General features: G+C 39.0%; 1 protein-coding gene across 2 annotated transcripts in view; it reads left to right on the forward strand.

The window, feature by feature from the left end:
• Positions 1-13,753, forward strand: part of ATRX (ATRX chromatin remodeler) — an 86,715-nt gene that overhangs the window by 31,698 nt on the left and 41,264 nt on the right. The window contains exons 10-12 of one of the 2 annotated variants that reach the window (XM_075435910.1): positions 4,459-4,537; positions 11,226-11,356; positions 11,881-12,078. In XM_075435910.1, coding sequence (XP_075292025.1) covers positions 4,459-4,537; positions 11,226-11,356; positions 11,881-12,078 — 408 coding nt within the window. The remainder of the gene's footprint in view (positions 1-4,458; positions 4,538-11,225; positions 11,357-11,880; positions 12,079-13,753) is intronic. The other variant, XM_075435911.1, reaches the window with a different exon arrangement.

Here is a 13,753-nt window from a genome sequence, read left to right on the forward strand (position 1 = left end):
GTTCATCTCCATGTATTACTAACTCATTAATAGAGAAAGGTTTTGAGATTTGGGTAACATTTAATAAGCTAGAAGTGAAAATATTCATAAGCAGGTAATTACACGTTTAAGTATTTGCAGCCAGTTAGGGTTTCTGATGATGGTGTGGAAGCACCCGTTTCAATTTGTGGAGCTTGTCACTTGTGGAAAAAAGGATGTTGCTGTAAATGGCGAGGTTTGAGAATCTACAGTCTGTAATTCCAGCAGGGATTGCCTCGCAGCACAGCTTGCAAAAGCCTGTTCCTCTCTTTGGCTGCCCAGGTACTATTTAGCAGAAACTGGTTGTAAGCAGTATCTCGTGAACTCGGATTTGTCAGTTCATGGTGATAAACTAGAGATGACTCTGAAGACTTGTGCTATTCTGGTATATATTTGAAAAATCAAGTAAGTGATCTTTGTGCCTCATGAGATCCATGTAGCCTTAGAGCAGCTGGTGTCAGTTAACAGAAATCTGTCATCACTTACTGTTTTCATAGCAGGGTTAATAGTTCTTGCTAAGATAGAACTACTTCCGGGTTGTTAGGAAGTTAGAAAGAAATTCAGAACTGCTGAATTTGAACACCTGGTTTTAAAGCACGTAAAAAGGAAGAGCAGTTTTCACATTAAGTATGAATAAAACAGCAATGTGTTTATGAAGATAGAAGAAGGGACATAGTTGCATTTTGGCTTTCCCAAAAAGCCCTTGTAGGTAGACACTAAATGCAAAAATGAGATGATTCTTGTTTGTAGTTTCTTAAAAAAAACCAACCCAAAACAAGAAAAACACCCACCATGAAACAAAACACACAGATTTTAAATTAAACATAATGTTCTTCCTTTTTCCTCCCAGCTTGATGCTGGCACACTTTTTCCCTAAGTTTTCCTGCAGTTTAGTTTTTTAGAGGGTTGTTAGTGTCTTGCGTGTGGTAGCTGCCATGGCTGTGGAAACACTGCCTGTAGATAGACAATTGATGATACTCAGTGAAAGTAACCCTTATGCAACAGTTCTCAGCATTGCTGGACCACCAAAGAAAAATACTTTAAAAATAAAATTGCTGCTGTGCAGTGTATGTTCATGGACTTGGTATTGAAATGACCCAGGAGGAAAAAGCTGGATGTAATATATCAGAAGGTGTCTGAGGCATTGAGAGTGTTTTTGATTTGCAAGTCAGAAGTGTAAAGACTGCATAATTAATCAGATGGGAGAGATGGTTAACAGTGTACGAATTGGAAAAACGAGGTGGTGATGTGGGGTAATTGACAGTAGAGTTAGACTGAGAGAGAAGTGGGTTGGTTTAGCCTGGAGAGAGGATGCTAAAAATGGGGAGTCTTAATTGCTGTTTTCTTATCACCTAATGGGTAGTTATAGAGAAGGCTGAGCCAGATGCATGACGAAAGGATAAGAGGCCATGGATACAGGCTTTGGCAAGGAGAACTCTGTTTAGGGTGGTGAAACGCTGGCACAGGTTGCGCAGAGACATAGTGGAGGCCCTATCCCTAGGACCATTCAAGGTCAGGTTGGACAGGGCTCTGTGTAACATGATCAAGTTGAAGATGTCCCTGCTCACTGCAGGGGGGTCAGGCTAGATGGCCTCTAAAGGTCCCTTCCAACCCAAACCATTCTGTGATTCAGTGATTCTAGATACTAGGAAAAAGTGCTTTACACTGAGGATGGTCAAAGCCTGAAACTGGTTGCCCTGTGAAATTCTGGAATCCCTGTCCTAAGAAATACTGAAAACTTGACTGGTCAAGGCCTTGGGAAAACTGACCTCACTTTGGAGTTAGCTCTGCGTTGAGTATGGAGCTGGAGGAGATTATGCCCAGAGATCTCTTCCAACCTCAGTTATTGTACGATTCTATGAGAATCTGCCATTGTTATGTTATCTTAAGAGAAGGCAACCTTGCCCTTTCTCTTCATTCTCTTCATTCTGCTTTTGGCTTAGTAGGTGAATAAATTTCTGTGTCTGAAGAAGCTATGTAGTTGGATCACAGAATCACAGAATAGTAGGGGTTGGAAGGGACCTCTGTGGGTCACCCAGTCCAACCCTCCTGCCGAAGCAGGGTCACCTACAGCAGGCTGCACGGGACCTTGTCCAGGCGGGTCTTGAATATCTCCAGAGAAGGAGACTCCACAGCCTCCCTGGGCAGCCTGGGCCAAGGCTCCGTCACCCTCAGAGGGAAGAAGTTCTTCCTCATGTTCAGACGGAACTTCCTCTGCTTCAGTTTGTGCCCGTTGCCCCTTGTCCTGTCACTGGGCACCACTGAAAAGAGCTTGGCCCCATCCTCCTGACCCCCACCCTGCAGATATTTATAAGCATTTATTAGGTCCCCTCTCAGCCTTCTCTTGTTCAGGCTGAACAAGCCCAGCTCCCTCAGCCTCTCCTCATAGGGGAGATGTTCCAGTCCCCTCATCATCCTTGTAGCCCTCCGCTGGACTCTCTCCAGTAGCTCTTCATCTTTCTTGAACTGGGGAGCCCAGAACTGGACAGAGTACTCCAGATGAGGCCTCACCAGGGCAGTGTAGAGGGGAAGGAGAACCTCTCTCGTCCTGCTGGCCACACTCTTCTTGATGCACCCCAGGATCCCATTGGCTTTCTTGGCAGCCAGGGCACACTGCTGGCTCATGGTTAACCTGTCGTCCACCAGGACACCCAGGTCCCTCTCCACAGAGCTCCTCTCCAGCAGGTCTACCCCAAGCCTGTACTGGTGCATGGGGTTGTTCCTCCCCAGGTGCAGGACCCTGCATTTGCCTTTGTTGAACCTCATCAGGTTCCTCTCTGCCCAACTTTCCAGCCTATCCAGGTCACGCTGAATGGCAGCACAGCCTTCCAGTGTATCTACCACACCTCCCAGTTTGGTGTCATCAGCAAACTTGCTGAGGGTACATTCTAACTCTTCATCCAGGTCGTTGATGAAGAAGTTAAACAAGACTGGGCCCAGTACTGACCCCTGGGGGACACCACTTGTCACCAGCCTCCAACTAGACTCAGCGCCGCTGATGACAACCCTCTGAGTTCTGCCATTCAGCCAGTTCTCTATCCACTTCACCGACCACTCATCCAACCCACACTTCCTCAGCTTCCCTAGGAGGATATAATGGGAGACTGTGTCGAAAGCCTTGCTGAAGTCAAGGTAGACAACATCCACGGCTCTCCCTTTGTCTACCCAGCCAGTCATGTCATCGTAGAAAGCTATTAGATTGGTCAGGCATGATTTCCCCTTGGTGAATCCATGCTGACTACTCCTGATAACCTTCTTTTCTTCCACTTGTTTGATGATGGCCTCCAGGATAAGCTGCTCCATCACCTTTCCCCGGATGGAGGTGAGGATCATTGAATGAGACTTAGAATCTGATTTAACCAACAGGATACTTCTGTTTAGCTGAGCCCAAGAGTGAGGAACTTTGCTGTGATGACCTCACACGCAGTCCTGTCAGACATCTGGCTAGTGGTAATTCCAGGGCAAGTGTACGTTGAAACAGCTTGGAGCGAGTCTCTTGCAGCCTGGTTTTGGTCCACTCCCCACAGGTAGAAAATACACAGTAGAAATGATGAATGAGGGGATCTCATTCATTAGGATTTTGAGGCCTCTTTTCCTAAGCTTAAGTTTACTAACTAGCAGATTTGGCTTACTTGCATGTGAGTCGGAAGAACGAGAGAAAAGAAAAGGGAAATGTCTGGGAGCGTGCTAGAAACAACCTGAATTCCTCTAAGTTCAGCTCGGAGAGTGCGGAGGAGCTTAGAGGCAGGTATCCTGCCTCTTTTGCTATTACGTGTCCCACGCTGTTGATTTTGATGTGCTTTCCCTGGGAGTCCATATCCACGTAGCACAGCTGAGTTTTGGTATTTGCAGTAAGGGGAGCACGTGTAGTTTGCAAGCATATACACAGCAATGTACACGCATTGTATTTGATACTCTGAAAGCAGAAATAGGCAAGGATTACTGTTCTCAAGTACTTCTTAATGGCAGCAGGGTACCTTGTAAGTTTTGTAAGTGATTCTGTAATGTATTTGCTTGGGCCTTCTTCTCAATTTACACAAGTTCAGTAGTGGAGCTTCTGAAATGGAGCTAGTAACTTCTTAGGAAACTTAATTTCTGAATCTGAAGTGTTCAGTCTCTGTATGTTTTGGTGTAAAAAAACCAAATTTCACAGTGCATAAAAAGGAAAGAATTGCAAGTTGTGTGTAGTAGCAAGCATAACGTGGATAAAAGTGCTGCTTGAAAAAGTAGATACTTTTGTTAATAAAAATAGGTATTTTTGTATGTCAAGATAGGTAACTGGCTTTTCTGTTTGCCAGTAGAGAAGTGATGGTATTACCAAGCTATTGTTGTATGGGGATTCTTGACGGAGACAGTAGTTTGTGTGCTGAGTTTGTTGCTGATTTTACCTGTATTAAGTGTTCGTGTTTTCTGGTTTTTTGTTTCCCCTTCCTCCCCCAGGAGATGAGGGAGAGACTAAATCAAGGACTGTTCCAATGGAGGAGGAGGAAGATGATGATGATGACGATCCTGAGAATAGGTATGATACCATCTGTAAGGACTTAAAAAAGATTATAACACACCCTAGGCGTGGGCGCAAACCGGCGCAACGGAAGAGCAAGCAGGTTGTAAAAACCACGACTGCCTGCCTTGTAAAGACTCGCTCACGGGCTTCCCGCAAGTTTGAACAAGGGGCCAGAAAACAGAGGCCAAAATCCAGAAATGCAAAGAAAGTACTTAGAAGTGTTACCTAACACACCTTGCGTAGGGTGTGTTATAAATGCACTGCAGCACTGTCCATTTTATGTTCCCACTGAAAGTGTGAGGTTTGTGACGAGTGTTTCGTTCAGGCAGGTAAAGACCTACTTCTGATAAATGTGAATTTGAGCTAGTTATATGAATAGAAGGTGAAAATTTGCATCTGTGCAATATGCAGTGCTAAAATATTTTCAGATTGAACTTGGTTATTACTGTTACGTGATGTGCTTTTTTAATTGAAACACCTTTTCTCAATAAAGAGAAAACACAAATGTGGAGAAAACAGTATTAGATATTTTCAGCTGTTAATTAAACTGAGTTTTAATCCACTAAAGAATGCCTGAAGTGGCTAATGTGATAGTTAAGGCCCTGATTCTACAAGCACTGTGCATAGGCTCAACTGGTATCGAAGAGACTAATTACACATAAATTTTAAGTCTTTGCATAGATTATTTTCAGAGTTCTGGCTTTTATGTATTGCTTCAGTTTCAAGTTCAATAAAAATGAATCTGTGTAAGATATAGTTAGTCAAGACATGTCGTATTTTACCAGTGCCATTGTAGTTATCAAAGTTTGCCTGGCTAGAAAATGTAAAAGCTTCATTTCCTAATGAGCGAATGCACAACACAAAGTATTGCTCGATTACGAGCCGCAGTTTCTTTTTGGAAGTTATTGTAGTTAGACTGAAGAGTTGTTCGACAGATTTTTATACAGTATTTCAGAAACTGATTTTTTTTTTTTGTCGTATAGCATGTGTGGGACCAGCTTCACAGCTTTGCACAGTTGCTGGTGGAGTCTTTTTCTGCTTCTGAGCCTTACTGGTTTACAACGTGGTATCTTTGTTTCACAGAGTTGTATGTTTTGATCTGTGGCTGAAGTAAATTTTAAAAACACTGTTGTATATCCTTTATGGACCTCAGTTTGGCATCAGAGTGTTGCTGCTGATGTAGTTCTTGCTTGTTTTAAGTCATGAAATTTAATCAAATAATTAAACTTTTAAAGAAAGATGCTTTTTAGGGACTTGACAGCACAGGGTGTTAAGCAGAACACATAAATGTTGGTAACAGGAATTTTTTTTTAAATTACACTTTAATTTCAGTCCTGTTTTGATTTTGTTTTTCCTTCTTTTTTTCATTTTTGTTTGTTTCTTAAGTGTTTCTGGTTGATAAATAAGCCAATACACTTTTGTCAAAGTTCAGTGTTTACCATACAAATGTTGCCGACACATCTTTATTATTAGTTTAAGAGCTATATTGGAAAATCAATTAACCCAATTGCTAACAAGCAAATCAGTAATATGAATTTAGGGTTTAAAAATCCGTTTCTGTACTTTGTTTTTAAGCTGAATCTTTGTTGAAGTTTTTATTTAGGGAATATTTTTAATATAAATGAGATGGAGAGGTATTCTGTCAATAAACAGTTTTGTCAGCCTTCAGACATGTTAACTTGTAACTGCAAACGAATTTTCCATTCATCACACATTGTACTTGGCACCAAAATCAGATCTATAACATGTAAAAAGATGGAACATCAATTTCAAGAAGTTAAAAGCTTGTTTTTCTGTTTTCTCAACACAAAGTGTTTAAATAGTTTACTTACTATTCAGAGAAGTTGCCTATTTTCTTCCAGGCCAAAGATGGCACATCGCACCTACTGGGTATTTGTAGTGTGGGAACGCTCATGTTTGCGAGTCGCTAGTTTAGATGTTCTGTTGTTTGCATACCTTTGGATGTGCATGACATGAATATTAATAGTCTGGAAATCATCTTTGCCAAAATGCCATATCCAAGTGGGTCATAATATGACATACAGTGCTGTATGCTTTCATCTTCTGTTGTGTAATTAATCTATTATTGGTCCTTCTGATCTTTTAAATGGTACTGTTTAATATACTTGCAGTAGTTTTGTTTATTAAGAAATTAATAGTGTATTTCATGCAGAATGCCTTTTAAGTGTTTGATGGTTGCAATAAATTTTTGTAAAACGTTTTTCTTGTCCAAGCATTTAATTTAATACAACTCTGACAGCTTGAAAATCGGACTGTTTCAACAAAGACAGTACAGTATTTAGAACGAGGTGTTTGGCAGTTTTCACTTTTTTTTTTTCTTAAACATGTATGACATTTCATCCAAATATTTATCTCTTAAAATATATTTTAAGTTGGTCTAAATTTTTTAGTTATATACCAAAGGGCCCATTTAGCTCAGTAGTGCTCTAGCAGAAGGAATGGTGGCTTTTATTAGCCACATTAAATTGTCCTCTTCCCCGTCCCCCAGAGACTTGTTTTGGGCAACCTTATTTCTACATATAATTAGTAGGTATTTATGAACACTACATGTGAGTTGTTACAGTCTAATTGGTAGTAATACGTCACAATAAGTAAGTAATATTTAAAATTAGGACTTTTTAAGAAGAATAATTATTTTTACAGTGGTAGCATTGTCTCACCAAATTTTTTGACAATCTGTGTCCATTGTATTGGCGCTCTAAAATTCGTGAACAAGAATGATGCAAACTGTCACGTGGACTTAACTCTGCATCGTGAGAAGCTGCACCTGCTATTTCACTTCTGCTGAAATGTCTGAAGGATAATTTAAAGTAGTCCTATACTGTGACTGAGCAACCCCTGGGTAACTTCCAGTTAGCCTATCTGTTTTAAAAAAGGTTTCCTTTTAGCATAAGTTAAAAAATACATAATAACCAATTCATTATTTATAAATATATATTGTTGGTGTCATTCTTACAAAGGTGAAATATATTTAAATCCTGATTTATGTAAAATTATACATCTATACTGTTATTTTATTCTGAAGTTGTTTTTATATATCCTGGTTGAGTTTACAGTCCCATTCTGTAGGGCACTGTGTAAATACGTGTTGGGAAAATGTCCGTTATACAAGTCTCACGATATGTTCGGGTAAGATGGAGCAGGGCCAGGCAGCGTGACATGCCCAAGGTCACAGCAGATCAGTGGCAGAAATTAATGACATGCAGGGATTTCTGGTTATGTCATTTTTTTGTATTATTATTATTATTATTATTATTATTATTATTATTATTGTTTTGATTTGTTTTTTTTGCTACCTGAAGACCTGTGCTGGAGATCATACAGTGCTCTCTGCTTCTTAATTACATTTCTGTATAGTGTTCAACTGTTACATCTGGTTGGCCAAGAATATCTTTTACATCCTTGACCCAAGTAAATATATACAATTTTTCATAGGTTTCTCTGGGAGAAAGTGGGCACGGGAGTTTTCACGCTATCATAGCTTGGTTTTCTTGGTATTGGCAGCTTGATGTTAAAGCAAATATTAAAATGTTGAAGCTAGTGTATGAAGTTTCTTAGCCTAGAATGCTGGTCACTTAAAATGGGTTTATATCTTAAAATAAAAATGTGATATATTATCCTGAGCCACATATGATTTCATTTAAAACCAGTTTCAAGAGTCGAGTACTCAATTTATTCTGATTCATACAAGCCATTTGTTACATCAGTCATTTGTCAGATGCATTTTCAAGACTTAATCTGTTTGGTTCTGATATTGCTTACACTTTTAATTCCTATCAGGTGTGTAGTTACATTAAAAATAGGAATCTTTTAAATTCTGAATGTCTCAACAATGTCTTACGTCTTTAGCCTAATGTCATAGCAGTAGAATGCATTGAAGAGAATGTAGGTTTTTTCATTAAACAAACAGTTTCATCTCAGTTTGAGTCAAAGTGGTTAAATCTGTATCCTAGCTAAAAAATATGTCTAATTTTCTATTTGAGTATAAAAGCAAGAACTTATTAATCAATATTGTTGTAAGTAATTACTTAGAAGCTATAAAGTTTACGCAGTCTGGTTGGTCGTTATGATGATGATTGGTAGGAAAATAGCAGCATCGTCTGTTCGTGGACACTAGATTTTGTGCGTGGTATTTTTAGGTGAATGATACATTTGCTTTTTTTTTTTCTTCACATAAAAAATACTTCCCAAAAGAACAAATGGAAATATATGTCTTCTTTTAAGAACTAAAGTCAACCTTTGTTTAAAAAACATAGAAATAAATGGTTAAGGGTGACTTGTATGAAAGGTAAGTGTTGTTATCTGCGTACAAGTTGTGGTAACTTCGCTGTGCGATGAAGGACAATCCAAACAAAGTCGAAGGCTGTATTGCTAGGCAGTACTTTCAGGAGTGACTTTGAAAATTTGGCAGCTCTTTTTAGTGTTTATACTTTTTTTTTCTCTTCCAAAGCAAAACTTTGGTGGTGATACTGTTTTGGGTTTTTTTTTTTAAACAAGTAGCCAAACTGCTGCTGTCTGTGTTCCCTGGAGTGGGATTCAAGATCAATGATTTACATTAAAAGCTTTTGAAGAGAAACCAACCTCTGATATTTGAAGCAGTTTCATTTTGAAGACAAAGTTCTTCCGACCATTGAGAGATGGAGGAGATATAGTCTTAATTTCTGATATAAGGAGCTATTTATTCCTGTTGCTATTATACATGATGTGGTGGATTAAAAAAAAAACAAAAACAAAAAAACCAAACCACAACAGCAAAAAATCCCTACTGAGTCTGTCTTCCACATAGTCTGGGAGGACCTAATGCAAAAAAACACATTTGGAAGAGGATGTTACTTGTCTATGGAATTTAGTAAGTTTTCATTGGGTTCACACTGTGGTCTGTTGATGTATGTGGAATTAAAGCTTACCAAGAGCACTGCATTTTCAGGTTTTAATAATCTATTTCTTCGCAAGCTTTTTCTGAAACGAGGGGGTGTGTGTTTGAATGCTGCTGGGTAGTCGTTGACTCAGTAAGCAATCTTAAATGTTTATTAAACCATTTTACTTCCATCTTTTGATAATAACCAAATGTACGTTAGTGTTAGAATCTTTTTGGAGAGTATGCTACTACTCAAAAAATAGAAAATGCTGTATGAAGTGTTAGGAAAGATACTTTGGGAAAAATTCCCTCTGAAAAGTTGCAGTGTCTTAGGGACACATTACATGCTGAAAAATGAAATACAGATTCCTTAAAACCCGTTTTATAGTGCTACATAAAAGTAACAGTTTTCTAATGTATAAGAAGCTGTACTTAAGAGATTGCGGCTCCTTTGCCGTTTCCAAGTGAGGCCTAGGTTGTGGTTCACTTTCATGGTTTTTGAATTACTGTTTTTGACTGGTATGAAAGCTTTCCTGTGCTGAACTATGTACATACAGTATACAAGAATTGTCCTGAAAGGGAAGACAGAGCAGATTTGACCTAGAAAAAAAAAATTTTGCATTTAAAATTGATGACCATTCAATGAAAACTATAGTATTTCTGATATTTATATGAGGAAGGCCTGGTTTCATTCTTTCAGGATTCTTTTTTTCCCCTGAAAGTACGAGTTCTCAGATAAGTCCGCTGTTTTCCCCATGCTTTTGACATTTTGTATTTTGCCTTGGATAGATTCATAGAGGGGGATTTTTTATGTTGCCAGATCAGTTTTCCGTAGTAACTTCTTGTACCTTAGCTGAAAACATGCTTGTGCTGAAGTGGAGCGGTGCGAAGCTGAGCGAGGAGTTGGTGGGACAGGGAATAGGATCGTTAATTTTTCCTTGAAATTCAGGTCCCGTAGTGTTTGCTAAAACTCCTTGTGTGTGCGTACATACATACACATTTTTGCTGTAGTTGCTAAAGGGCAAGTGCTTGTAGTGATGTGAGCGATTTGGTGTGGGGTTTTTCCCTGAGGCACTGAACACCAGTTGGCCTTAGGAGGTGGTGGGGTGCTGCGGTTCCTACGGCGTCTCCTCCGCAGGGGCTGGGCCCAGGCCATCGGAGTGGTAACGCAGCTGAAGGCAAGCTGCGTAGAGTTCAGGAAATGGATTCTTTTTTTTCTTTTTGAAGCTGTGAGTTGATGCATATTGCAATAATCTTTTTCTCCTTGTTTAAAACACGCATTCAGTGATACACTGTTTTTAAAACTAGTACTGTTTACATATACACCAGTCAAGTAGATTCAGTGCCTCAGGAAATTAATCTCATTGTTTTAAATCAATTAAGCATGATAAATATTTTTTGGGGGAATGATTTGAGTATTAGGGTTTGGTCTGCAGCATCTTCACGTCCTTGTTACTGTTAGAATTCATATAGGTGCCTATCCCCGAACTGGCAAGAGTCCATCCAGATAGGCCATGAATAAAATGAAATGTTTTGGGTTGTACATTTTGTACCTATCACCAGTCTTGTTGTAAAGCACGAAACTGCCTTTTTAAGAAGCTTTATACAAATTTGCGTTTTAAAAGTGAGTTAACATGTTACGTTTAATATGCGATTTTTGCTGATATAGCCTGCCTTATCACAATGACTTTTCATCAAGTGTCTTTTTTTTTTGTTCAGCTTTCAGCCCTTTTTTTGAAGTTCTCAATGGTATAGGATTACACTTGTCGTTCATAGATTTACTTGAACAATGGAATAAATCGTTTTTTCTGTTTTGCTTCAAAGAATTGCCAAGAAAATGCTTTTAGAAGAAATCAAAGCCAATCTTTCCTCTGATGAGGATGCATCTTCAGATGATGAATCGGATGAAGGAAAAAAGAAAACTGGAAAGCAAAATGAAAACACGAGAGATGATGGTGAGCACCAAAAAGCATCTGGGAGAAAGTGGTGCTGTAGTGCCTGCCAGAATTTCAGAGGTCCCTTGCGAAATTTGTAATTGTTAAAGTTTCTTCAGTTTTCAACACAAAAATGCCCTTGATGTTGATAGGTAGTTGTCAAGTAGACGCCAGTGTACATGCTTATGAGGATTGTCATCTCTTTTACTCTGCTGTGAGTGTTATTTTTTTGTTAATTGTCTGATTTTTGTCACCAATTCAGAAGTGCTAGGGATTTGTGAGGAATAGTCTGTACAGAACTGTAAGACGTGCAAATGCACGGGAGAGATTTGACGAACACGTGCAGTCATAGGAACAGACATTCCAAGTGTTCTGGCAGTGTGAAATACTTAAATTTTTAGGGAACAACAGTATGTTGTTGCCTATTAATTTGCTGGAAAAGCACAGAATTTAGCCTAAATTAATTCAGATTTTAATTCTTGTCAAACTTATGTGGGGAAAAAAATGACCAGTGTGTATGTTGTACTGACTTCTATCTCTGACAGAAGAGAATGTAAAGGAAGAGAATTCTGAATCAGATTCAGAGGAAGAAGAAGAAGAAGAAGAAGAAGAATCAAAGAAGCCTAGATACAGACACAGACTGCTGAGGCACAAGCTGACAGTGAGTGACGGAGAATCTGGTGAAGAAAAAAAGGTGAAGCCAAAAGACAAAAAAGAAGGGAAGCGCAGAAATAGAAGGAAAGGTATGTAAACTATAAGTTTTTTTGTCACAAGGACTGCTTACTTCTGTGAAGTCAGCCAAAGCATGTCAGAATGGAGATTTGCAATTTTAAAGTATCTGTATAAACTTCCTTGTGTGTGAAATCTAGATTTCTTTTACCTGTGTTTGAAAAATAGTTTTATTTGAAATGTTAAATACAAATGCAGCGCTCTCTCCATTTACTGTATCCTCTGAATTGGATTAATCTTATTGAATCTAGAATATTAATCTTAAAATAAGAGGGAAACCCTGTATGTCTAATTTGTGAAGATCAGTCGTGTCCTTGATGTGACTTCTCTCTTTCACTTGGACTGTTGGTAGGCCTTCGTGCATCAGAAATTTCTGCATCCTAGAATTCAGATGTTGCAAGCTTTAGCTGAACACCAGATGGCATTGTGAAACGATGCTCGACTCCGATTTTTCATTTTCATTGTTGCATGCCAGAACAAAGAATCTGTTGGCCCCTTGCACTGAACCGTTTTGAGCAGAGGAGGGGAGCGATAGTAAGGATAAACACTTACAGCCACGTCAGCCAGCGCGGGTGCTGATGGTGTTCGGTGGCCGGTGGAAGTGAGGGTGCGCGCTGTGTTCCTGCCCTTAGCGTTGCACCATGCTCGCCATCTTTTGCGGTGTTCCACAGACTAAAAGATGCAATGCGATTTGTTAGCGTTTTCTTTCAGGAGAACTCTTATTTTTATCTGAATGTATATTGATGCTTTTCCTCCCATATGGAATTACAACTCTACCAACACCATTTCTTTCAAGAAAAGTAATTGCAAATTACAGTGGCAGTGTGCAAATAACATGCAGCCAGGCTAATTCTCAGGATTCTTTACTATAAGTCTTATAAGTTCACTGGTCTCACGTAGAACAATATACTTTATTTCAGCTCACCATTTTTTAGCCCTATGTTATTAATATTACATTTCGTCATGTATGTAAAGCAATCCTTGTTTTAAACCTTGTCACTCATGAAGCAGTTAAACTTTCCACTGTGTTCAAGGTCAAACTGAAATTATAAAGGTGCTCAGTGGCATGCTGGTCTTAATTACCTGTAAATGCCGTGATGGCTCCTAAAAGTAGTTACGGTAGTATTACCTAATGCTGCTAGTTTAGGTGTGGTTTTAGTTGTCTTTTGAGTCAGTTTTAAACTTGCGTTACCTGAAGAAACTGCAAGCCATAGAGTAAAACAGTTGCATATGTTGTTAGTAAATAAGAGTTGTTTGCAGGAATTATGAAGTATGATTATAAAATGACATCTAAAGTGTTTGAAACAAAAGCTTCTGTTTAACTAAAAATCATCTTTTGTTTTCTGAAGTTCTGTAACGTTCCCCATTGTGTTTTCTCTTCCTCACCTGCTGTCTTTGAAGTGTGATGCTTTCTAATGTGATGCTTTCTGTCATTTGCTTGTAGACTATACTTAGATGTATTTGTGCATAAAGGCCTCGAGTCTTGTTGGCATAAGATGCCATCTGTCAGGACTCAGCGAGTGCTTACATGTGAAGTTTTTCTACTCTGCACCTCTTCAATTCCTGTCGCTTTTTATTAGCATGTTTAATGGGTCCCAGGCTGTCTGAAATGAACTTTTGCAGTGGTTGTTGATCTTAGTTTGTTGTATAATTAGAAGATACGTCATGTTGCTAACTTTGCAATAATGC

The sequence above is a fragment of the Opisthocomus hoazin genome, chromosome 14, assembly GCF_030867145.1.
Source record: "Opisthocomus hoazin isolate bOpiHoa1 chromosome 14, bOpiHoa1.hap1, whole genome shotgun sequence".
Classification (NCBI taxonomy): domain Eukaryota; kingdom Metazoa; phylum Chordata; class Aves; order Opisthocomiformes; family Opisthocomidae; genus Opisthocomus; species Opisthocomus hoazin.